General features: G+C 44.0%; 2 protein-coding genes across 3 annotated transcripts in view; one reads left to right on the top strand and one right to left on the bottom strand.

Annotated features, from left to right (window-relative positions):
- The window catches only part of CCHR12.PART0H7orf26 (chromosome chr12.part0 C7orf26 homolog), a 1,310,154-nt gene that overhangs the window by 971,235 nt on the left and 311,346 nt on the right, over nt 1-27,573 (bottom strand). The window lies entirely within an intron of this gene.
- LOC122816764 (cytochrome b5) overlaps nt 1-27,573 on the top strand; it is a 487,681-nt gene that overhangs the window by 174,021 nt on the left and 286,087 nt on the right. Inside the window, exon 2 of the mRNA XM_044089781.1 lies at nt 846-974. Within this exon, the coding sequence (XP_043945716.1) occupies nt 846-974 (129 nt within the window). The remainder of the gene's footprint in view (nt 1-845; nt 975-27,573) is intronic.

Here is a 27,573-nt window from a genome sequence, read left to right as displayed (position 1 = left end):
GGAAACGGACTTTTGGATATCAGTTAACACCGTTAAAGAAGAGTACATTTGTGTAGGATTGTAAAGTAATAGTAGGTGTTTTTGCAGATAATAATTTATCTATACCTTTATTCCCCTGTAGTTTGCTTTTCTCCTTAGATATAGGTATCCTGGCCTGGCTTGGGGTATCTATCCTTGAAATCTTCCCCTTCCTGGGCTTCGGTATGCTGTAGTCTGGGTAGCTGTCTGGAGAAGGCTTTTAATTCTCTCAATCTCTCTCTGTCTCCCTTTTTGATTGGGCAGGTTTTGATTTCCTTTACTTTTACTTTCATTGCACACACACACACACACACACACACACACACACACACACACACACACACACACACACACACACACACACACACACACACACGAACACACATGTTCACACACCTTTGACTTTAATGTGTGTGCAAAGGCCTTACTCTCCTGTCTGGGAAAGAAAGCTTTTATATGGTATAAGTGGATGCCGGCTTTACTCTACTCTAGGAGGGTCCCGACATCCCAGGTGGAGGACATCCACAACGTCTTGGAGAAAGGCTCAAGAGGTTGGGCTGGACATTGGGGGATTAAGACTTCTGCAGTAGTGATCTCCTCAAATATCACTTAACCAGACAGTGCTCCTTAGTCACCCTTGAAACGGTAGTTTTGTATTTAGGGGGCTTACCAGGTTAACAAATGAATTAAAAATAAAAAAAGCAAGTTCCTACACAGTTGCATTTTATCTTTTTTGTCTTGAGTCTCAGCACGGTTGTTGAGTACATTTATGTATTTTTATTTTCAGTCTTTTGGCTAATTATGGCACTTCTGATTTTTGTTTTCAGCACCCAGGTGGTGAGGAAGTCCTTAGAGAGCAAGCAGGGGGAGATGCAACTGAAAGTTTTGAAGATGTTGGCCATTCCACAGACGCCAGGACAATGTCAACCCAGTATGTCATAGGAGAACTCCATCCCGTAAGTTCTGTTAACTTGGTACATAGTTCTGCAACAACAAACCAAATTTGTAAGACTAAATACAACTGCTTCACAAATCTGGATAAAAAGTAATGAAAAAGTGCACATACTGTCTTTTGAGGCATTTTGCCAAAGTACAAAGATTTTATACTTTTTGTAAGTAATTTTTTGTACTTCAGTCAGCATTTACATTGCAGTTGTTGTTGTTGTTCTTGTGTTGACATGCCTGAAGTATTATGTTTAAACTATTTTGTTAGTGTAGTCGCGTGGGTTTCCTCCAGGTGCTCCCGTTTCCTCCCACATCAGAAAGACATGCTGTAGGTGGACTGGACACTCTAAATTGGCCCTAGGTCTGAGTGCGTGTGTGCCTTCTGTGGAAGGTTGGGTGTTGGGCTGGCAACTCGACACCGTAAAAATCCACTGCCAATTATGAGCGGACAGGTGATCCGCTGTGGCGACCCCTAACCGGGAAAAGCCGAAAGAAGAAGTTAGTACCAAGATCTAGACTACAGAGTTGCTGCTTTGCTACATGTATAGTGATAGAGCAGCTTTTTCTGCTTTTTTCTTCGTATTATGTGATATCAGCCTGTACAGCACACATTATATGGTATCACAGAAGTTACAGTCACAGACTTTATTTTTATGCAGGGGCGAATTTCCTTTAACTTTATATTCTAATCATTGATTTGAAGAAATTTGACTAAATATGTTTTAGGATTTTTGTTGTGCATATATGTTCTTCATACTAGTCACCGCTGCAGTCGCAACTTAAGGGTTCCCTGCCAGAACAGGAGTCCTGTATTTTGCCAGAGTTTCAGAGCTCATTCTCTTCCCTCTTTTCCAGGCTTACATCTCCTGCCCTCCAGATGTCTCCATGTTACAGTATAAAGGCTGACATATGGTTGACCATTTTCAGTTCTTTCTTGATGGATGGTGTGATATAGATGTTTGCTTAGTCTTTAAGGCCAGACCCTGAGTAGAAGAGCACCAGTAACTAGCCCTGTTATGACTTACAGAGCTTGATGTTTGCTTTTGTAGGTCTTTGTAGTGTTTTCTTGATTAAAGTTGAGTTGCCGATCTGTTGGGGACTATACATTCCCTTTTGAGGTTTGGGGGTGCTGGCCCAGCAAAACGCGTATGCATGCAAAAGATGGATTAATTATTAAGAACGAGCATAAATATGTTTATTGTTTTAAGTCTCAACCTCAGCAATGTCTTGTATGACACGTACAAAAAAGGTGGGCCTGAAACTGTCAAAGCCAGGAGGGACTCCATGCTTGTGCTCCTAAGTCATAAAAAGCTAGCACCGTTTTATCATTCTTGAGTAGCATCTGGTAGTGGTCATGCAGATATCCACTGTCGGAAATCTCACTTTAGGCATGAGGAGTTTGAAGATGCCCCAACCTTCTTGGTCTGAGGATGCTAGTAAAGAGATGGATGCTATTTAGACCTTGATCTGGCATCTAACGACTCACCCACCTCTGATGAAAATTTTATGAAGGCTGTAATGTCGGACAACTTGGGTACATCTGTCAAAACTGAGCATAAAGCAAACTTCTCCAGTGACTATTTTTATGTTGTCCATAGAGAGGTATCTTATTAAACAAAGAAAGAGAAAGGGGGCTTACCTCTGCTAATTATGGATGATAGTCAGCACATGATCGATTGCTCTAAATAGCAGCTTTCTGTTAAATTCTCTATGTTGGAGCCTAGTTGGACATCAGTTTGGCCTTACTGACCGCTGTACCCATTACCAACAGTACAAAAGGTAGATGCTAGAAAACCGGATATAGTGGTCCGAGAAAAGCAGACAAGTAGCATTGATCATTGAAATTGCCACACCCAGTGATTACAGTGTCTTGTGTACAGAGAGACACAGTCATAAAATATCAGGATCTGCAGGCAGAAACGAGAGCAATGTGGAAAAAAGATACCCAGACAGTTCCAATAGTAGTAGGAGCAACAGATCTTATAAAAAGGAATTTACAATCGTATTTGGATATGTTACCAATACATGTAACTCCATACGAACTGCAGAAGGAGTCATTACTAGGCACATTGCGGGTGCTGCAAAGAGCACTACTGACATCAAAGATTGAAACAATACTAATTTCATGAACTTTAATCATGCTTTTAGGAATGGAGTCCATTCCCATCATGGTATTAGAAACCCAAAAGACTTGGAGACATTAAAAAAAAACAGCAATTCGTTAGTAGATCCAGGCAAAGGCATCCAGACATGGAAAATTTTACAATATAAAAAATAAGAGAACATAGGAAAAGTAAAAAAGAGGATTAGTAATGGAGAAGTTAAAGAAATACAAACTGAGGTTTTGGATTACCTGCGAAGTGAAGGATTTAGTGTATAAAGTCTAACTGATAACATCACAGCAGGATAGAACAATGGATCCCCAAGTTAAGGAGAACCAGTGGAGCAGGAAACATTGCCGTCTGAAGATACTTTGGAGCCTTCTTTAGGAAATTACTACAAACTTTCAGTGGAGTTGGACAGCATGGGAATGAACAGGAAACTGTGGCAGCTTTGACGCAGTTAATGTGGAGTTATAGGCCAGTGAGTTCCCATATGAAGGAGCAATGGATGACACAGGATGAAATTGAAGAGAATGTGGCACAGGAAGATGCCGTGGAACGTTCTATAGAATGCCCACAGGAAATGGAGAACAATGAATGTACCCTCATTTTATAAGAAGATGATCTAAGAGAAGAGTTGCTTGATTTAATAGAGATGGACAGACATATCAAGATCAGTGAAAGAAACAGACTACAGAAAGTCAATAAAGCCCGAAAAGTTAGAAGTTTGATAAAACAAATGAACAACAGTAATTAGGACTGTTTACAGAAATTCATGCAATATAACAGAAGTGAATAGGATATATTGCTGTGCAGCTAAATTGGTAACAGATAATCTTACCACAAAAACACAGGGTAGTAAGGGAAAGGAAGGGGAGAAGTCAAATCCCATCATGGAAGTATCGAACAGAGAAAACTATAAAGCAATTAAAACAAGATGTGTTACTGTTAGAAAAGTATAGAAGAGGGAGCAGGTCAACAAAACTGCTCAAAGATAGATGTGATACTGCAGAACAGATCATCTGTCATACACTATCGAAAATAATAAACTGAAAATAAAAACTTTGAAGGTATGCAGGTAAATATGAAGGAAAAGTACAAACTAAGCATCTTATTGATAACCCAAAAAAGTTTTATAGAGAACTGGGAAACAAGGCAAAAGGAATTGAAACACCATCAAAAAAGGAAGACATACATACAATTTGGAGAAATATCTATGAAGATCCTGTGGAACAGAACAAAGATGCTAAATGGTTAGAAGTAAAAGAAAGAATAAGAAGTTCAAATGTACAGGATATGAAATGGGATGAAGTAACATCCAGAGGGATTGAAGCAAAGTTAAGAAAAGCTTCTAATTGGAACTCCCCAGGCCCAGATGCAATACCTGACTTCTGGCTAAAAGTTTTACTTTACATGAAAATTTATCCATGAGTAAGAACTATTTATATGTGCACCCCGAACAGACACCAGCCTGGTTAACAACAAGAAAAATAGTGCTCCTACTTAAAACCTGCAAGCTATCTTAAAAACTATAGACCAATTACTTGCCTTCTGGCAATGTATAAACTATACAATGGAATTGATGCCAACAGAGTTTATAGTCCTTTAGAGGAAAACTCAATCATGGCAATAGAACAAAAGGGTAACTAAACAAATTCATGTGGAACAAAGGATCATTTGTTGTTAAAGTCATCATGGAGAACTGTAAAAAGGGGAAGAATCTGTGTGTGGCATGGATAGACTACAAAAAAGCATTTGACAGTATAGCACATTCATGGAGAAGACTGCTTACAAATGCATAATATACACACCCTACACTGATTGATTACAGTACAGAGACCATGAAACAGTGGCAAACCACTTTGCAGTTAAGTCATGATAAAGGACAAATTATTATTCCAGGGTGACTCTCTGTCACCGCTACTCTTCTGTCTTGCCCTTAACCTGTTAAGCTGTCTACTTAACAGATTAGGTCATGGGTACAATTTGGCTCCCAGAAAATAGAAAACAAAGTGTAAAGCATTCTTATCTTCTTTTTGTGGATGATTTAAAACTGTATAGTTCATCAGATGAGGAACTGAAAGCACAACTGCAAGCAGTCAAAACTTTTTCAATTGATTTAAGAATGTCATTTGGTATTGATAAATGTGCAAAAGCAATCTTTGAAGCAGGAAAGCTGCAGCACCAAGAAAATATCAGTCTGGGGCAGGAATGTAATATAAGAGAACTTAAGCAAGGGGGAGTGTATAAATATTTGGGAATTGGTGAAGGATCAACAATAAAACATGAGCAAATGCGTATAAAACTTAGTAAGGAACATTTTAGAAAACTAAAATTAATACTGAAAATAGCACTGGCATCTAGGAATAAAGTCCAAGCAATACTCAAGTTTGCTCTCCCTGTCCTAATGTGCTGATGTTCTTCGTGTTTCAGTGCTGCAGTCATCACATTTGGGTTATCCCTACCAGGGTAGCCTTCGGCCAGCCCGAATACCAGGGACTTAATATTTCTGCATTGATTGCTGTCGCTTGAGGACTGAAGTCCGGTCGTCAGTAGTATAAAGTAAAGCAGCTGACACCATTACATCAGTCTTTCTTGCCGTGGAGCCCGAAGCAAAAGTAGTTCGCATGAGTGCTGGTTGGCTGCTACCCGAGTTTTCGTTTCCGAATTGAAGTTGAAGTCTTCTAAAGCTAAATACCCCGTTGGGGATCCTTTTTTCTCGCACTAAGTACCCCGTTGGAGATCCTTTCTTCTTGCACTAACTGATGTCAGAAAAAGTTAATAATTGTATCACCTGTGGAAAGCAAATACCACACTGAGACTTCCACACTAACTGCGTCACTTGTCTAGGCCCAGACCACGACGTCCCCTGTTGTCGCGTCTGTGCTTTGTTCAACACCAGAACTATCCATCGTTGGGGCCCTTATTGTAGCCAGATATTTTTGTTTACAATCCTTGAATTCCAATATGGCTTTGGTAAGCCATCTAACAGCAGATCTTCTGAAAAAATGTAAAGACAGAGACAGACCGCACAGGTCCAAACCTACTGGCGACACTTTCGTTAAGCTAGTCGTCATTTCTCCTTTACTCAGTGAGGAGCTTTTGCAGCCCTTGATGCCCATTTCGGTTGATTCCCAGGCTGCTACCAAGACCCTTTCAGAGTCCGGTATGTCGCAAAACTCTTTAGTCTAAAGATCCTGCTGTTGTCTCTGCCTTGGCTGGGTCTGGAGCCACTGAGCAGGCACCATCTTCTGAGGAAGTCCTTCACACTACCGAATTTACACACAAACCGACGTCTTCTTTCGCGACTACCATTCTTTCGAAAACCACCAAGTTCCTTAGGCCCAGGGTTCAAACCACACCCAAGAAACCAACTACCCACTCTCGGGCGCCTGCTTCCTTACCTTAGTATCAAATGCTTAAAATGGCAGAAGACCTTATCATGCTAATAAAGGGAAGCCAAGCCACCCCCTCAAAAAGGAAAAAGAGATCTGTCCCCAGTAGTTTTGTCTGAACAAGAGTCAGATGAATCTGATGCATCTGACTATGAAGACATGCAACCCCTCTCCACTTATGAGGAATCCATTCCTTCAGCCTCTCCCCCAGAGGATTTTCCCTTTGGGGAAACCCTGCATACCTTAAGGGAGCATTTCCAATGGGAGAGTCAGGACTACACTCAAGTCTAAAAAGAACCTCAGGGAATTCCTAGATCTACCACAGCACAGACCCTTGGACATCCCCCCCCCCCAGTCCTGGATGTGGTGGATGATATTTTCCTTGAGTCCAGCTAGACTCCAGATGCCCTATCTCCTGCTCCCTAAAAAACAGACAGGTACTACAGATTCCCTGACTCACATAAATATATTTTTAAAAATCCAGCAGCTGACCCTGAGATCATTTCTCAAGTGCCAAAAGGGATTAAGGCAACCTCTGTTAAGAATCCCACCCCTCAGACAGGGATTCCAGAGCACTGGACAGATGGGGTAAAAAGGTATACACCTCAGCTACTCTTGCTGTCAGAGCACTAAATTGTCCGTTCCATATGCTTAAATGTCAGAAACATACATTGGAACTCCATAAACAAAAATGTCTGTCTTTTCTGCTTGGACATAATCTAAAGATTTACAAGACTTAATGCATTCTGCAAGTCAAGTAACTAAGCACACTTTGCACTGTGGTTTTGACGCCCTAGAAGCTTCTTGCAGGGCAGCAGTCACTGGATCTGTCATTAGAAGACATGCATGGCTTAAGGAACACCCCCTGCCAGACCATGTAAAATCTAGATTGTTGGATGCCCCCTTGCATAAGGATAGCTTATTCGGCACTAAGGCAGAAAAAGTCTTAAAAAAGATGGAAGAAAAAGCAAAATGTATGCAAACAGTTTAAGATTGTCCCTCCAAGCACTGGTCCTTTCCTGCTCTGAGTAGACAAGCCCAGCTTAGGCCCCGTGGAAACAGACCCCTCAGACAGCAGCCCTAGGGAATGCAGAGATCTAAGCAATGGACTACTTCCACTTCAAAACCAGGGAGTTATAAAGCCACCCCCTTATGGTAAGAACTCACAATGACTCACCTCCTCCCGACCTTCCCTCTGCCCACCTTCAACTTACCCTTAGGAGGAAAACTCTCCTTTCCTTTCACTTGAGCACCTGGGCCACCATTACCAAGGACCAGTGGGTTCTGAACATTGCGTCTCTGGGTTACAAATTCTCCTTCCACACCAACCCCAAAAGGGTTCCCAGATCTACCACCAAATCAGTGGGCAGAAGCTCAAATGGAAATCCATTTCCTCCTCTCTTTGAGGGCAGTAGAGCACATTCCTGCAGAACAGATAGGCCAAGGCTTCTACTCCAGACTTTTTCTGGTACCCAGAAAAGAGGGCACCTGGTGCCCCATCCTCGATCTGTCCATTCTAAACACCTTCCTGGTGATCCCAAAATTCAAAATACTCACCCTCCAGCAGCTGCTACCCATGCTCTCCAAGAATGCTTAGCTAGCCACACTAGATCTAAAAGAGGCCTACCTCCACATTCCTATCAGGGAATCATGCAGGAAATATCTCTGCTTCAGAGCAGAATCTCAACACTTTCAGTTCTCTGTGCTTCCCTTTGGCTTATATACTGCTCCAAGAGTTTTCACAAAATGTCTGGCTCCAGCCATTGCTTTTTGTAGACAAAGAAATATTCAAATGTACCCCTACTTGGACATCTGCCTTATTCAGGCGTACGGCCAGGAAAAGCTGCTCAAGCACCTGGCCTTTGTAAAGACCCTGCTAACCTCCCTAGGGTACACAATCAGCAAAAAGCAATCAAAACAGGTGCCCACCCAAAGGATAATCTTCCTGGGAACAAGTCTGGACACAGCATCTCAGATGGCATACCTTACACCAGAGAAACACTTTTTCCTGACAGCTTACTTCTCTCAACTGGACACAAGGCCCCAGCTTTCTGCAAGGAAAATGCTGCAAGCTCTGGCGTTTATGGCATCTTGCATACTACTCATTCCATATGCCAGACTGCACATGAGGAAACTTCAGTGGTACCTAAAGAGCCTTTGGTGTCAGCACTCTCAAGACCTGGAAACTCTTCTACCTATAATTCCATGCCTCAAATGGTAATTTCTTTGGTGGGCAACAGCATGCTCCCACAACAAGGGACTGCCTTTCTCCCCAACCCCGCCTCCCAGACCCTCACCACAGATGCATCAGTCTACGTTTGAGATGTGAACCTGGATGGCAGGTGCATACAGGGCCAATGGAGCCCACAACAAATCCCTCTATGCAGGCTGGCCTTTACATTTTGGCTCACAACCTCTTCCATGCAACTACATATGTTAGCACAATACCTACCAGGCTCTCTCAACTCCCTGGCCAACCAATTAAGCAGAAACCTTCTGGACCCACACGAGTGGCAGCTCAAAAGAAGTACCTTCACCCTAATAAATCACAAATGGGGAACCCTGGAGGTCGACCTCTTTGCCTCCCACACCAATCATCAACTCGGCAAATTCTGCACCAGGGAGCATCACTGCATGGCTTAAAAAATGGATGCCCTGTCCTTTCCCTGGGTCAACCTCTTGGTCTATGCCTTTCCTCCCCTACCTCTCATCCCCAGGTACTGCTCAAAATAAGGAAGAAAAACCAAGGATCATTCTTATAGCTCTAGCCTGGCCCTGACAGCGCTGGTTCCCCTTGCTGCACAGACTGTCTCCACTGCCCCTATGGCATCTTCCTTAAATTCCAAACCTCCTAACCCAGAGGGAAGGGGAATTCATGCATGCCCAATTGCAGACACTCAGTTTGGCAGCTTGGCTTATTCCCTAACCCCAAACTAGTCTGCCATCCTCAGTAAACAGGTTCAGGATGTTATCCATGAAGCCAGATGCCCTATCACCAGAAAGTCTTATGCAGATAAATGGAAAAGGTTCTGCATCTGGATCCAGTCTAAGGGGGCCAATACGGCAACCAGCTTCTTCTGCAGAGCTAAAATTTCTCTACTGGAAGACAGCATCCCTTCTGGCCATCACCAGCCAAAAGAGTCTCTGAGCTGCAAGTTGTCATTATCTTCCATGCAAATTGAGTATCACTCAGAACTAACCCATCCTTCATGCCCAAGGTGGTGTCCAGTGTGGCTGTCAACCAATCCATTCATTTGCCCACTTTCTTTCCTAACCCCCAGAACAAGGGGGGAAGGATTCTTCACTCTCTAGATGTGCACAGACGGCTGGGATACTGTCTAGATGGGACTAAAGCCTTCAGAAAGTCTGATCAATTGCTGGTTAGCTTTGCTACCGGGTCAGAAGGCAAAGCCATCTCCAAGCAAACCATTTTCAAATGGATACCACACTGCATCCATTTCTCTTACAAATAGCATGGTAAACCTCCCCCCAAGGGGGTCAGGACACACTCCACCAGAGCAGCTTCCACCTCTGCAGCTTTCCTCAGAGGAGTCCCCACCGGGGACATTCTGGAGGCTGCCACCTGGACATCTGTTCACACTTTTACCAAGCATTACCACCTGCCTCTCTTCTCCAAATCTAGGGCAGGGCTTGCCTCTGCAGTCTTGCAGGGCATCCTAGCCAAGCCCATAGCTTCCTTGACTGCCTCCACCCATTTCCTCAGCTTTGGGAATCAACCCAAGTGTGATGACTGCAACAGTGAAACACAAAGAACATAGTACAGTTGTGTATACTTACCATAAATGTAGATATTTGAGTGTATTCACTGTTGCAGTCCTGGTTTCCCACCCTCCAGCCCCCTTGTCTCTCTCTCTCTCTTCCTCATTCTTTACAGGGCTATTGGTATTTACTTTCTACTGGTGGTGTTATTCCACCATAACCTAGCTCCCTATTTGGGGGCTCCTGACATTTGGGACAAGAAAAACTAATGTAATGGCTTCAGCTGCCTGTTTTTGTACCACTAACAACCTGACATCAGTGGGTTCCTATTACGTGATCGAAGTTTTGAAACTTCGAACACGACAGTATCAAACTTGTCTGTTTGAAGTTTTTCAAAACTTTGAACACGGAAAAAAAAATACAACATGCAACAGTAAACTAACTGGGAAATATTCCCATGTGAAGTTGTTCAATCTCGACATTCATTCATCACTGATGGGTTCGGAGCCGATCCTCGGCTCAGACATGGCCGACTAGCAAGCTCGAAGTTCTCCAGTAGCTCGAGACCCCGCCCCTTATCCTATGATGCACTGCTGGAATTACCTCAGATCTAGTTTGCCGCAGCACAGATCTCTTGGCTCGAGACGTTATTGGGAGTTTTTCAACTTTCAGCATGTTATGTTTTCACTTTTTTATATACTTTGTTCTATTCATAGTAGCAGATATACTAGTTAGTAAGTAGTACTTTTTTTTTCTGTGTTTTTACCCCTTTCATCAGTATTCTGTCTTGCTTTTGGCCTTAGGATTAGTGATTAGTCAGTGATCCCTATTTGGGACTATTGTTTTGGATCTCTAATTACTGTTTGTAGTTATTAGTTGTTAGCACCCCTTTTTGGGCTGTGTGTATGTTTGTGTGAGTTACTTAGTTTAAAACAGCTCTTGGTTATTAGTTGAGTTGTGTAATGTCTGAAGATAAGGACAAGCATCCAAAACCTGGGTTTAAAAAGTGCCCAGACTGCGGACAGAAAGTGTCAGTTACAGATGCCCATGTGCAGTGTTTACTGCTTGGGTGAGATACATCTGCATCTTGCAGCATATGTCATTCTTTTCCCACAAGAGTGTTAGCTGAAAGGAAGAGGAAATTAATTGATAGGGGTATCATTAAGCACCCCTTTTCTGAGGCATTGTCTGACTAAATCATCCAAATCTTCTAAGTCTTCCACTGATTCTAGATCTAAGAAAGGAAAGAGGTCAGAAATTGTTACTTCGGCTCCACTGCCCTCGGAGCTGACAGTCTGCTCTTTTCAGAACTGGGACATGGCCTTGGAACCGGTTACCGAAAAACCTCCTTCCATATTGCTCCATTCGGCTCCATCTGTCCACTCTTCCAGGTCCTCTGTCAGCTTATCTGATCTGGATATGGACTGGCTGGTTCAGAAATTCTTGAAGGCACCAGGCCTAGTTAAATTGCTGTTGACTCAGACACAACCGTCGGAGCCGAAGACCACTACCCTTGAATTTGTCTGCTCCTCCTCCAAGCCTTATCGGACCTTCGGAGCCAGAGGAGGCTGACCTGATGATCATGGATCCCTTGGAGCTGGCACCTGCTCCAATGTCATTGGCTCAGTCTGCTCAGATGTTCTCGGCGCCGACCAGGGACTCTAGGAGCCGACACGCTTTCCGGTCGGGTCCGGGGAGGATAGCCGCACCGACTTGTCGGTGTCGACTCTTCCTCTCGGGACCTCTGCTCAGGTGAGCTTGGCTCCTACCTCTGGCTCGGAGCCCATGGCTTCGGTGCGGGAGGAGATCGCGGCTCCATCGGAGCCATCAACTTCTCATCGGAGCCGAGGTGCTTTCGATGCCATGAGGAGAGTGTCGTCTCCCAAGACTTCCTCATCTCAAGGTCTGACCTCTTCTTCCCCTAAAGTGCCTGTGTCTGTTTCTGTTTTCTCCGGTCCTCCTAAGCGTAGAGACCGAGAGCCTCAGGTAGCCCCACAGGGCGCTCCCTGCTCTTCTGAGACCTCTCCAGAAGTTCCCCCTGAAGAGGTTCCCAGGAAGAGATTATGCAAGAGGAGGCATTTGGACTCCCCCAGGAGTCTATCACATCGGACACTGACCTGGATGAATCAGAAGGGTCCCCCAGATCCCCCCTCTGAGGACATCTCCTTTGCGGAGATTCTTGAAATCCTTAGGCAGAGGGGTGATTGGCAGTCCAAGAGCTCTACTGAGGACGAGTCGGTTCTCCTGAAGGCGTTTGGGTATCTCCACCCTACGATGAGCATATGGATCTGGTCTCTCGTAGGGCGTGGGAGTCTCCAGAATCTATGGAACCTGTTCCTCGGGGGCCTAATAAGTTTATTTCAACCTCTGTGGATAAGTCCTTTTTGACCAAGGGAGTCTCTGTTGATGACATGATGGTGGCGGCGGCCACCAAAAAAGGAAATTTCTGAGACTTCCTCATCTATCCATCCTCCTAATAGAGAATGTAGGATCATGAATAGGTATGGGAAACGCATGTTCAGTTCAGCGACTTTCTCACTCAGATCACTAAACTACTTGACACATTTTACTAGACTGCAGAGAGATCTCCTTAAGGAGTTGGGAGATACTTTTCAGGGTGCTGTAGCTTCAAGTGTATCTGATAAGATTGCCACTCAGCTCTCTACCCTCAATTCGATAGTCAACTCGTCCATGCGTCTCATATCATACGCAGCTGATCCTTCAAGTAGAGCCGCAGGTACAGGAATCGCTATCCGTAGGCATGCCTGGATGTGACTCTGTTCCTTCACGGAACCCTTCAAGTCTTCTTTTACTAATACCCCATTTGACGACTCATCCTTGCTTGGGCCTAAGGTGAATGAGACTTTAACCAGGTGAGAGCAAGAAGGAAAGATTCTGTCTGCCGTCTGAGTCCATTTTTCCACCCCCACTCGACCCTTTCCCAAAGGTCAGAGGGGAGGAAAGATGTGGTTCCGGAAAGCCCAAGGAGCCTTTCAAGACGCACGTGGAGAGCCCCCCTCCAGAGGCAGAGGAGGGGGTTTCAATGGAAGATGCCGCCCTCGTGGCAGAGGGGGTCCACAACACCAGGGTGACAGAGATCATTTCTCTGGTCAATCCTAACAGCACTCCTGAAGGGAGGCCTGCCTGTCCTACTTTGTACCCCAAAGCCTGGCTAAATATAACAAACGACAGTCTGGTACGAAGTATCATTTCCAGAGGGTATTTCGTACCATTCTCCACCCAACCTCTTCCCGTCAAAAAATCCCAGACATTCCACCCAGTCATTTGGGACATGCAGCAATAGCGGTACGACAATTGCTAGAAAAAAGAGTCATCCAGCCAGTCCCAGCAGACCAGACAGGATTCGGAACTTACTCAGGGTTCTTTTTGGTTCCAAAGAAACAGGGGACTGGAGACCCATTTTGGATCGCAGCAGACTCAACCAATTTGTGAGAAAAGAGAAGTTTTGAATGGTCACGCTACAGTCCATACTCCCCTTGTTGGGGAAGGACAATTAGATGTGCTTGATCGATCTCAAGGATGCATACTACCACATAAAGATGGCCAGACCATCCAGAGATCACCTGCATTTCCAGCTGGGAGCCAATCATTATCAATTCCGAGCTCTGCCCTTTGGTCTCACTACAGCCCCCAGAGTGTTCAAGCGCATGGCAGTAGTCACGGCTCACCTGAGGTGTCTAGGATTCCAGGTGTTTCCATATCTAGACTATTGTCTCCTTACCTCCACCACCAGGCATCAACTTCTTCAAGCGAGAGAGGCTATTCTGACACTCTGCGATCAGCTAGGCATTACAGTTAACTTTAAAAAGTCTGCCTTGTTGCCATCACAACATATCATTTTTATAGGGACAGAACTAGACACATCAACCACCACTCTCCGCCTTCCGACAGAAAGAATCTCTATTCTTCGCCAACGCATCATGTCCCTAATATCAAAGAACAGAGCACCAGCAACAGAGGTCTTGAAAGTTCTAGGATTGATGGCGGCAGCTATTCTAGCAATCCCCTTAGCAAGGATGCATATGAGAATCCTTCAATGGCTTCTATTTACACAGTGGTCTAACCAAGAACTTCCAATGAGTCACATGATCCTGATAAATTCCTGCAAGAAGGATCTTCAGTGGTGGTTGATGTCTCTTCATGTCACAGTAGGATGTCCTTTCATGCTTCCCCCTCCTGTTGCCACTGTGACCATGGGCGCTTCCCTGATGGGGTGGGGGGGCTATTTCAGGGAAAGACTGCCCAAGGCACATGGACAGATCAAGAATCACATCTGCATATCAATGTCCTGGAGATGAGAGCAGTACTTCTAGTGTTGCAATACTTTCAGGGCTCTCTTCCTCTAGGGACAATTGCAATACAGACAGACAGCATGTCAGTGGTCTGGTATCTGAACAAACAAGGCGGGACCAAGCCTTATCCCCTTTGACGAGAAGCCCTCAGAGTATGGCAGTGGACATCCCGGGCAAATCCAACGTAATAGCGGACAGACTGAGCAGAGCAATCTTGTTGCCCCACGAATGGTCCCTCAAACAAGAGATTGTGGACAGAATCTTCCTCAAATGGGGCCAGCCTTCCTGCGACCTCTCCGCCAGTCACATCAACAACAAATGCAGAAGCTATTTTGCCCCAATTCCCATGCCAGGTCACTCCCCGAGGGACGCTCCTGTCCACGATCGGCCCCCGGGTCTCCTCTATGCATTTCCACCAAGTCCCCTGATTTACAAATTCTTACAGAAAGCAAAGTCTCACTGGGACGGACAATCATCCTCATAGCCCCTCATTGGCCTCTGCAGATTTGGTTGCTGTTTCTTTATCATTCTATTCTGGAAGATCCATGGATCCTGGACCCAGTTCTGGACTTGTTGACACATCCGTCGGGGGATTTTCACCCGTCATTGCAGACACTGAAGCGAACCGCTTGGCTGCTCTAATTCCCCGCATAGCCAGGCTCTATAATCTTTCCCATGACACTAGTCAGATTTTGTTGACTTCCCACAAACCTTCCACCAGAAAATTGTATCGTATTAAGTGGAAGAGATTTTCCATTTGGGCTTCTTCCCACAACATTGACCCTTATAAAGCGCCATTGTCTTCTATCTTACAATTCTTGACAGAAATCTTCAACAAAGGAGCAGCGGCAGCTATGATATGAGTACAGTTGGCTGCTATATGTAATTTCCATCTAGGAATTGATGGTTTGAATATTATGGCTCACCAATTGTCTAAGGCTTTTCTAAAAGGTTCTTTTCACATAAGGCCTCCAGTGAAGACACCTTATTCCCCCTGGAATTTGAATTTTATGTTATCTCATATCATTCTTCCTCCTTTTGAGCCTGCATCATCTTGTGAACTAAAATTCTTGTCATGGAAAACTATCTTCTTAGTAGCCATCACTTCAGACCGTAGAGTGTCAGAGCTCCAAGCCCTTTCCATCAAACCCTTTACATGGTCTTCCATACTGACAGAGTATCTTTCAGAACTAATCCATCCTTTCTGCCCAAAGTATGTTCTGAGGTTAACATTAATCAAGTCATTGAGTTACCCATTTTCTTCCCTAATCATGCCAACAAATTGGAATATATGTTGCATAAACTCTATGTTCATAGACAACTTAGATTTTATTTGTACAGAACCAAAAACATTAGGAAATCAGATCAACTCTCTGTGTCTTTTTCTAAGACCAGGAAAGGTAAACCAGTTGCTAAAACAAGCCTGTCTAAGTGGCTGTCAGATTGCATCACCTATACATATGCTTCTCATAATATGCCATTGTCTAGTAAGGTAAAGGCTCATTCAACCAGAGCAGTTTCTACCTTGTCAGCCTTTCAAGCCAAATTGCCTTTGGATAACATCTGTGCAGCAGCCACCTGGTCTAAACCTCACACTTTTTTATAACTCATTACAAAGCTGATAAGGCCTCCAGGGGCAGGGCTTCAGTTGGTTCTACGGATGTCCTTCAAGGATGCATCTGCAGTCCTAACAAATGGGTTGTCCTGTCGTCAGGCAGCCCTATTCCAAAGTCTGGGTCTGGCCTCGGCTGGTGTCGCACTTCACCCGACGTCATCTCTGCTGGTCTTCGGTATAAAGGCATCAATGCCATTTTCCTCAGTCTTTCTTGCGTGGGCGCCCGAAGCAGAAGCAAGTGCCGGTCAGTCAGATCCAGAGATTACATACTACTCAAGACTTCTAAAAGCTAAGTACCACTCTTTCTTGCCTCAGCCGATGTCAGAAAAAGTGAATAACTGTTTAACTTGTGGGAAACAAATACCTCATAAAGATTTCCACTCTTACTGCTTACCTTGTTTAGGCCCAGACCACGACGTAGCAGCCTGTTTAGCCTGTGCTTCTTCAACCGACGCTAGTTTGCTGAACAGTTTTTCGCTCAAATTTTGCGACATTATGCCGCCGGATCCTCCGACTTCTCAAATTGTTAAGAAAGCAAACGGGTCAATCTAATCCATGACTACTACCGAGGCTCCTGCTACCCTAGTTGAATCGGCCTCAGTTTTGCCTATTAATGTGGTTCCTCTAGAATTATCGGACACCATCCCTTTGGATGTCTCTACCCGAGCACGTGGTGCTGCTAGGCCCCGTGCAGCCATGGCTATAAAGGCCTTTGCCAGGGCTAAAAATCTGTGCCTGTTAAGCCCCTCACACAGGCCCAGTTCCAGTTCTCAAATGCTTACTCTGGCAGAGGATCTCATCTCTTTAATAAGGGGATCCCAATCTCACCCAGACAGGGCCTCTCAGCCTCCAGAAAAGAGACCTAGAGCAGAGCCCCCTGAGCCAGTGTCCTCTGATGATTCTTCTGATGTTTCAGACAATACAGACCATCCAGCGGCTCCTTTTTCATGCTGAAGAATCTATCCCTTCTGCCTCTCCACCAGAGGAATTTTCCTTTGGGGAAACCTTACATGCCATGAGGGAGCATTTCCAATGGCAGGGCCAAGATTTCTCTGATTCAAGAAAAGGACCTTTCTACATTTAAGCTATACCTCCAGTTCTTCCTGTTGTGGATGATGCATTTAATGTCATCACCACCTAGCTGATCCTGAGACTATCTCCCAGGGGCCTAAGGCAGTAGCTTCCTCAGCAAAACCCTCAATCCAGGTCCTTAGAGAGATGGGGTAAAAAAGTTTACACCACTGCTACTCTTTCAGCTAGAGCTTTGAACTGTCAGTTTCATATGATCCAATACCAAGAGTTTATGCTTGATCAGTTAACTAAGAAACTGTCCTCTGATGATTCCTTAGATAAGAAATATGTTTTAGAAATGGTGAATAACATTCAGCAGGTTAGTAACCATTCTTTAAAATGTGGCTATGATGCACTGGAGGCTTCATTTAGATCAGCCATGACTGGCACAGTTATAAGAAGGCATGCATGGTTGAAAGAACAGGTCTTGCCGGATCATGTTAAAGCAAAGCTATTAGATGCTCCTATGGATAAGGTCAGTCTATTTGGTTCTCCTGCCCAGCAAGTAATGAAGAAAATGGAAGAGAAGGCAAAATCTGTACAAACAGTTAAAGATTTCTTACAGGTTCAGCCCCCAAGGTTTAGCAGGAACTGGCCTTCAAAAAATTGGTCCTTTCCAGACGCCTCTAAACCTCAGAGAGGCAGGACCAGAGGCAGAAATCAATCCAGAGGAGGTGCCTACAGAGGGCACAGACACAACCACTGCCACTGCAACAGGACAATCACAGTGACTTGACTCTGACACCGCCTACCAGGGAACAAATAGCAGCACCCTTAGGCGGAAAGTTAGCCTTATTTTCAAAAAATTGGCACTATATCACAAGAGACAAGTGGATTTTGCAAACTATAGACCAAGGCTACAGGTTTCATTTCCACACCTTACCAGTAAAAAGAGGAATGCCAAACCTACCTCCAAATCAAAAAACAGAAGCTCTAAAACAGATAGCTCAATTAACAAAGATGAGAGCTGTGGAAAGGGTACCACCTACAGAACAGGGCAAAGGATTCTACTCCAGACTCTTCCTAGTACCAAGAAAAGTTGTAGACCTATTCTCGACCTGTCCGCCTTAAACACATTCAAAATGCTGACCCTACAGCAACTTCTTCCCATGCTGGGCAAGGAGTGTTGGCTGGTAACTCTAGATCTCAAGGAGGCATACCTGCACGTCCCCATACGACCAAATTGCAGAAGATACCTCAGATTTCTTGCAGGATCAGAGCATTATCAATTCTCAGCATTGCCCTTTGGCTTATCTACTGCGCCCAGAGTATTCACAAAATGCCTGGCATCAGTAATCGCTCATTGCAGGTTACAGGGAATCCAAATTTATCCATACCTGGACGACTGCCTGATACAAGCGGACAACAAAAGCAAGCTGACAAAAGACTTACAAAGAGTCATTTGCTTACTACAAGCCCTGGGATACACAGTCAATTTAAAAAAGTCAAGACTGATACCATCCCAAACAAGAACATTCTTGGGTGCAGAATTGGACACAGTAAAACAGATGGCATTCCTAACTGCAGAAAAACAAGAACAACTCCTCTTTACTTCTTGGCATTAACAAAGCAGAACAAACTAACAGCAAGGAAAGTACTGCAGGCCTTGGGCTTCATGGCATCATGCATAATCCTGGTCCCCCATGCCAGACTACTTATGAGAAAGCTACAGTGGTACCTAAAGAATTTATGGTCTCAACACAGGCACAGCTTAGAAACCGAAATACCACTAATCCCATGCCTGAAACAAGAGTTCCTATGGTTCAAACCCAGGCTTGCCCTTCCACAAATTGCAAGCAAGCCAAATCATTCAGACCTAGGTTGGGGCACATGCTGGACAAATGCATACAAGGATTATGGACTCCAGACCAGCTGCACCTGCACATAAATCAAAAAGAAATGCTGGCAGTAAAACTAGCAATCCAGAATTTCAGACCATTCCTCAAAGAAGGCCATTTAATGATAAGGACAGACAACACCGCAGTCATGTGGTACATCAACAGACAGGGAGGCACTCATTCATACCCCCTATGCCGAATGACTCTGGACCTATGGAATATGGCTCTGAGCTACAACATCCAGTTACAGGCAATATTTGTACCGGGAAAAGAAAACATCCTAGCAGACATGCTAAGCAGAACTACCTCGGATGCTCACGAATGGATGCTACACCCGGACATCTTCAAGGCCATCACAAAGAAATGGAGAATGCCACAAATAGACCTATTCGCATCCCCACTCAATCACCAGCTCAAGAAATTCTGCACAAGGACATACCACCCACTTGCATGGAAGGTGGACTCTCTATCCTTCAGTTGGAAAGGCCTGACAGCATATGCATTTCCACCTCTTCCTTTGATACACAAGGTACTACTGAAAATCAAAGAGGAACGTCCAAGGATAATTCTGATAGCTCCAAATTGGCCAAGACAACACTGGTATCCATTGCTGAGGAGCATGTCTCGGGGGAGAACGTGGACACTACCCCTGATGCCTTTGATGTTAACTCAGAACGACTACAACATCATGCATCCAAACCTAAAAACTCTGCAACTGACTGCCTGGAACATTACATAACAGCAACTAACCCAGATTTATCCCAAAGGGTTAAAGACATTATCCTTGAGAGACCTTCAACAAGAAGGAACTATGCAGGAAAATTGAAAAGGTTTGTCATTTGGAGTACTGAAAGAGGAAAAGATGTGTCAAAGATAGATATTGCTAACATCCTGGAGTACTTGGCAGAGCTTCTCCATACAGGCCTGTCCTATTCCTCCATCAAAATACATGCATCAGCTATTTCTGCAGAATACAGCTCGATCCCCTGTCTTCTCACACCTCTACTCAGGCAGTTCCTCAGAGGAATCAAGAATGTAAAACCTCCTAGGAAACCACCATTACCAGCATGGGACTTGAACTTTGTGCTAGAAAATTGACACTCCCTCCATTTGAACCAGCAGCAACAGCAGATCTTCAACACCTATCCTGGAAAACTGCTTTCCTACTGGCAATTACTTCAGCAAGAAGGGTTTGAACTACAGGCCTTAATGGCAGTACAACCCTTCCTAATCTTCCATCAAGATAGAGTGTCCATGAGAACTAATCCTACATTTATGCCTAAGGTGGTATCCAGAGTGTCTCTAAACCAGGCAATCCACCTACCTACCTTCTTTCCCAATCCACAGAACAGGGGAAAGACTGCTGCATACCTTGGATGTACATAGATACTACCTGGACAGAACTAAGGGCAATAGAAAACTGACCAGCTTCTAGTAGCTTATGCAACAGGAAGGGAAGGAAAAGCAATTTCCAAACAGACAATCTCCAAGTGGATAGGAAATTGCATAAGTTTCTGTTACTCCTACCATGGAAAGCAAATTCCACAGAACATAAGACCTCACTCCTACAGCCACTACCACAGCTTTCTTGAGGTGGCTACCAAGGACATTATTGAGGCGGCTACTTGGACCTCAGTGCATACATTTGCCAAGCATTACAACTTACCTCTATACTCTAGATCCCGAGCAGGGTTTGCCACTGCTGTATTGCAAGGGATCCTAACTACACCATAATTCTTCTTCCTCCTCCCTAGTTTGGCTATGGTATTCTACCCATTTGTTAGGACTGCAGATGCATCCTTGAAGGACATAGTACAGTTTTGTACCTACCATAAATGTAGATGTCCGAACAGGATAGCATCTGCAGTCAGACCCTCCTAATAGCTAGCTAGGGGATCTCTTATGGTGTATTTGTTTGTATATATGTACATACATGCTTATTTTTGTGTTTGCCTACTATTTTTGAAACATTGGCATTTACCCAAAATTTAGTTTTCCAAGAGGGCAACTGGCATCTGGGGCAAGAAACACTGAGTGATGCCTTTATACAAGACCAGCAGAGATGAGGTGAAGTGCGACACCAGCCGAGGCCAGACCCAGACTTTGGAATCAAGGGCTGCCTGATGACAGGACAACCCATTTGTTAGGACTGCAGATGCTATCCTGTTCGGACATCTACATTTATGGTAGGTACAAAACTGTACTTTCTGAAGAGTGTATTTCCATGAGCCACTCAATATCAGGGTGCTAGGGACGCTACCCATCAGTGATGAATGAACGGCGAGATTGAACAACTTCATATAAAGAAGTTATGTACTCACCATAACGTTCCATGTGAGTTGTTCCATCTCGCCTTCATTCTCACGTCCCTCCCTCCTTCCCCCTCCTAGCTGACAGTTGACCTGGAGGCTGTCTTCATCCTGGTTTTTCAATGTGTATTCATACTAGGCAGAATTATTACTGTACTTTTATATGGTACGCAGCAAACAAGATCTGAGGCAATTCCAGCAGTGCATCATGGGATAAGGGGTGGGGTCTCGAGCTACTGGAGAACTTTGAGCTTGCTAGTCGGCCGTGTCGGAGCCAAGAATCCACTCCAAACCCATCAGTGATGAAGGAAGGCGAGATGGAACAACACGCATGGAACGTTATGGTGAGTACATAACTTCTTTTTTCCGCACTATAGTGTGGTCTCGGAGTTGGTATATTTAAAGAGCGGGGGGTTGGAGGGCGCAGGAGGGCCGAGTGAGGGCTACCCCTGGCAGGATAACCCAAGTGTGATGACTGCAACAGTGGATACACTCTAGCATCTACGTTTATGGTAAGTGTACACACCTGTATTTTTTCCCTACATGCTCAGTCCTCTAATTCCATTATTTTTTAAAACTTCTCTTCCTGAGCAGTCTCATATTCAGCCAGCCTTTTCTTCATTTCGACCTCTGATTTTTGCAGCTTTATCATCTTATATGAATATCTGTTTAAAGCTTCTTCCATTTGTTCCAGCCTTTTGTTGTTTGTATTAATATACTTTCAGTGTTTTGTTTATTTTAACCAGGTCTGTATGCAGTTGTCTTGTATCATCCTGTAGGTTATTGGAAGTCCTGTCTGAAGGGTGCATTGCTTTTTGCTGAGCAGCTGCAGAACTTTCCCTAGTCAGTGTTTCTCACTTTTTGTAGCTGAATTTTTTTGCAGGTCTTCTGTATTTCTTTATTCCTGGGACCCAAGCAGTGTACTTATTAGCCAGTTGCTGAAATTCACCCGTAAACACAAGTGTACTGGCCTTCTCTGCTGAGTTTCTGTTTTCACACTGGGAGAGCTATAAAACAAGCTGTTACTTGGTGTGCAGCCATCTTGGAACTCCGGAGCAACCTCATGTTGATAAGGATCGAATGCAGGAATGGTTAAGGAGAGATGAATTTAAACCAAAAGACGAAAGGTTAAGATTGGCAGCCCAGGGTATTGGATTATGTACACTCTGGTTTACAAAGTCCATTGACCATGCAGGAGAAAGACAAATGTAGGTTTTGTAAAACAAAATTGGAAACAGTTGCACATATTGTTGCTGGTTGTGATATACTAATGGCAGAAGGACTGTATACCCAGTGACTGCAGTGTCTTACATAGAGAGGGACAAAGTTAATAAAATACCAGAATTTGCTGGCAGAAATGAGGGATTGTAGAAGAAGGACACCCAGACGGTTCCAATAGTAGTAGGAGCAATGGGTCTTAGAAAACAGAATTTGCAGTCTTGCTTAAATATGTTACCAGTACATGTAAGTCCATATGAATTGCAGGAGTCGTTACTGGGCACATTATGGGTGCTGCAAAGAGCACTTCTGGCTAACATCAGAGATTGAAACAATACTAATTTCAGGAACTTTAATCCTCCTTTAACTTTAGAATGGGGTCCATTCTCATCATGGTATTAGAAACTCAAAAGTCTTAGAGAAATTAAAAAAAAAAAAAACAACAGTACGTCAGTAGAAAACCTATACAAAAGTTCAGTTGAAGTTGCACAGTAAGGGAAGGAGGAGGAAACTGTGGCAATTTTGACACAGTCAGTGTTGTGGAGTGATGGGTCAATGAGCTCCTATATGAAGGAACAACAGATGGTGCCGTTTGCAGCTGAAGAGGGTATTTCAGAGGAAGATGTTCTGGAACCTTGTGTTGAATGCCAACAGGAAGTAGAGAGCAACGGATGTGCTCTCCATTTAGAAGAGAATTGTCAAAGTGAAGAGTTGCTTGATTTAATACAGATGGATAAACGTATTAAGATCGATGAAAGAAATGGATTACAGAAAGTAAATAATGCCCAAAATGTTAGAAGTCTGATAAAACAGATGAACACAGTAACCAAGACTATTAACGGAAATAAATAGGACATATTACTGTGCATCTAAATTAGTAACAGATAGTTGTACTGAGCAATAAGGGAGAGGGAAGGAAGAAATAAAATGCCATCATGGAAACATCAAATCGAGAAAACTGTAAAGCAGTTAAGACAAGAACTGTGTCTGTTAGAAGAATATAGAAGAGAGAGCAGATCAACAAAAATGCTTAGAAAGATAGACTTGGTAAAAGCAATGCACAGTATCAGAACAGACCAGGATCTGTCGTATACTATTACAAATAATGAACTAAAGAGGGTGGCCTAATGGTTAAGGTGTTTGCCGTACAAACACAAGGTACAGGGTTTGAGTCTCACAGGGGATAATTGGCTAGGCTTAAAATGGCTCACAAGGGCAGTTAGCCTAGTATTAATCTATGAACCTATAAGATATTACACAGGCAGAAAAGCTTGAAAGACATGCAGATTAATATAAGGAAAGTACTTAAATAAGCAATTCATTAATGATCCAAAAGGTTTTATAGAGAACTGGGAAACAAAGCAAAAGGAAAACAAACACCACCAAAAAAAGAAGAAATAGACACAATTTGGAGGAATGTTTAATAAGACCCTGTGGAGCATAACTAAGATGTTTTTCGTGTTTCACTGTTGCAGTCATCACACTTGGGTTATCTGTTATTCGGGCTGACTGAGGGCTACCTGCAGGCAGAGTCCTGGGATTTCTGCGTCAGATGCTATCGCCTCTTCCATGACATCAGGTTGTCAGGGGTATAAAATATGCAGCCAACGCCATTACATCAGCTTTTCTTGCTGTGCGGGAGCCCAAAGCAGAAGCAGTTCGCAAGTGCCGGTCGGCCACTACCTGAAATTTTTGTTTTTTGAGTTTCAAACCTGAAGTCTTCTAAAGCTAAGTACCTTGTTGGGGATCCTTTTTTCTTGCTTTAACCGATTTCAGAAAAGGTTAACTATTGTCTTGCCTGCGGAAAGCAAATACCTCACAGAGATTTTCATTCTTACTGCGTCACCTGTTTAGGCCCAGACCATGACATTCATCGCTGTCAGTTTTGTGCCTTGTTCAACACCCAAATTATTAGTCATCGGGCTAACTTTGTCGCTAAATTCTTTCACTGTCATTCTCCGTATTCCAAAATGGTTTCATTAAGCCATCCAACTACCGATCTTCCAAAAAAAGTAACGATAAAGACAGAGACAGACCACATAGGTCCAAAACTGCTAGTCGCCAGTACTCGGTGAGGCACTTTCGCAGCCCCTGATACCCACTTCTACAGATTTGAAAACCTCTACTGAGACCCATTCGGAGTCTGGTATGCCACGAAATGCTTCTTCGACTATGGAACCTGTGGATGTCTCTACCTTGGATGGGTCCAGAGCCACTGTGCAGGCACCGGCTTCTGAGGGTGTATTCAGGCCTTCCAATGTTCGTATTAAGCTGATTACTTCGTTTTTGACTAAAAATACCAAATTTCTCAGGCCCAGAATTCGCACTACACCTAGGACACTGACGACCAAAGCGCATTCTTAAGCTCCCATGCCTCAGAAACAAATGCTTAGAATGGCTGAAGACCTTGTTACTTTAATTAGGGGAAGCCAGCCTTCCACCTCTAAAAGACAAAGAATTGATTTTCCTTCTGATTCTACCAATCACTTTGACCCCTCTGATTACCAGGACATACCCTTGTCCACCTATGAGGATTCAGATGCGGAGGATTCCATTCCCTCTGCCTCCCTTCCAGAGGACATTTCTTTTGGTGAAACCTTGCATACCCTAAGAGAGCATTTCTGCTGGGAATGCCAGGAATAGCGTCAGTCAAAAAAGAGACTCCGGGAATTTTTAGACTTTCCTCAGCACAGGCCTCTAGCTATACCCCCTGTCCTGGATATTGTAGATGATGTCTTCATGGAATCAAGTCTTACCCCTGGTACTTTACCTCCAGCTCCTAGAAAGCCTGACAGGTACTACAGAATACCTGACTCTCACAAATTTTGTCTTTAAAAATCCTACTGCAGATCCAGAGACCATTTCCCAGGGACCTAAAGGTATTAAATCTACTACAGCCAAAAACCTTACCCCTTCGGACAGGGATTCTAGGGCTTTAGACAGATGGGGTAAGAAGGTATATACCTCTGCAACTCTTGCCATCAGGGCTTTAAATTGCCAGTTTCACATGTTGAAGTACCAGCAGCATATTATGGAACTAATTAAACAAAAAAATGTTGATTGCTGATTGTGCAGAAAATAGATTTTACAAGAGTTAATGCATTCTGCTAACCAAGTTGGTAAACATACCTTGCAATGTGGTTTTGATGCCTTAGAAGCATCTTGCAGGGCTGCCGTCACTAGGTCTGTTCTGAGAAGGCATGCTTGGCTGAAGGAACAAATCTTGCCAGACAATGTCAAAGCAAACTTACTAGATGCTCCATTAAATCAAGAATGTTTGTTTGGCACAAAAGCAGAAGAAGTTCTTAAAAAGATGGAGGAAAAAGCTAAATATATGCAAATTGTTAAAGATTTCTTACAGGTACAGCCACCTAGATTCGGTAGGCATTGGCCTTCGAAAGAACTGGTCCTTTCCAGTTCCTCCCAGGCCTTCTCAGTCCAAACCTGGGGCAACAGACCACAAAGACTACAGTCTCAGGGTATGCACAGATCTAAACAATGGAGTGCTCCCACCTCAAAAACAGGGAATGGTAAGCCAACCTGTTATGGAAAAAGTTCACAATGACTTCTCCTGCATCCTTCCCAGCCATGCCCAAGTACTTGCACCCCTAGGAGGAAAACTCGCCCTCCATGCAAAAAACTGGGAATACATTACCCAGGACCATTGTGTCTTAAACATTGTATCCCAGGGATACAGATTCTACTTCCATTCACTACAAACCGTAAGCGGATTGCCAGACCTTTCCCCAAACCAGTGGGCAGAGGTCCAAAAGCAAGTACTTTCTCTTCTCAGTATCAGGGCTATTCAGCCTGTTCCAACAGAGCAAAGGGGACAGGGTTTCTACTCCAGACTGTTTCTGGTGCCCAGAAAAGAAAACTCTTGGCATCCTATCCTGGATCTGTTAATTCTCAACACCTTCCTGGTGGTACCAAAGTTCAAAATGCTTACACTCCAACAGCTGCTGCCTATGGTAGCTAAGGACTCCTGGCTGGTCACCCTAGACTTAAAAGAAGCTTACCTGCACATCCCCATAAGGGAATCTTGCAGGAAATATCTACATTTCAGGGCAGTCTCTATGCACTAATCAGTTCTTTGCATTTCCCTTTGGCTTATCCACTCTGCCCAGGGTATTCACAAAGTGCCTGGCTCCAGCCATTGCATACTGCAGGCAGAGAAACATTCAAATTTGCCCATACTTGGATGATAGCCTGATTCAGACAGTCAGGAATTGCTACTTCAGCAACTGACATTTGTAAAGAGACTCCTAACTTCTCTGGGGTATGCCATCAACGAAAAGAAATCACATCTGGTACCCAGCCAAGAAATTGTATTCCTGGGAGCAAGCTTGAACACAGCTTCCCAGATTACATATCTCACTCCAGAAAAGCAGGTTTATTTGACAAATTACTTCAAACTACTGGCCACCCAAACCCAGCTATCTGCAAGAAAAATACTGCAAGCCCTAGGGTTCATGGCCTCATGCATTCTCCTAATTCCATATGCAAGACTGCATATGAGGAAACTTCAATGGTACTTAAAAAGTCTCTGGTGTCAACATTCTCAGGACCTGGAAACAGTGATTCCGATCATTCCTTGCCTAAGGACAGTTCCTTTGGTGGACAGAGGCCTGCATCCACAACAAGGAACTCCCTTTCACTCATCCCCCCTGCCGCCCAAACCCTGACAACAGACACATCAGACTATGCATGGGGGGCTCACATGGCAGGCAAATGCATTCAAGGCAAATGGAGCCCAGGACAAATGCACCTGCATATCAATCAAAAAGAAATGATAACTGTACAGAATGCTCTGACAGCCTTCAAATACCTTATCCTTCCAGGACAACTCTTGATAAAGACAGACAACACCACAGTCATGTGGTACATAAACAAGCATGGGGGAACTCATTCCTACCCTCTCTGCAGGATAGCCATGGCTCTGTGGAACACAGCCTTGAGCAACCAAGTACACCTGCAAGCTCAGTTCCTGCCAGACAAACAAAATTCACTGGCAGACAACTTAAGCAGA

Source organism: Protopterus annectens, chromosome 12.part0, assembly GCF_019279795.1.
Source record: "Protopterus annectens isolate FY-2018-M chromosome 12.part0, PAN1.0, whole genome shotgun sequence".
Classification (NCBI taxonomy): domain Eukaryota; kingdom Metazoa; phylum Chordata; order Ceratodontiformes; family Protopteridae; genus Protopterus; species Protopterus annectens.
This window is presented reverse-complemented; position numbering and strand designations above follow the sequence as displayed.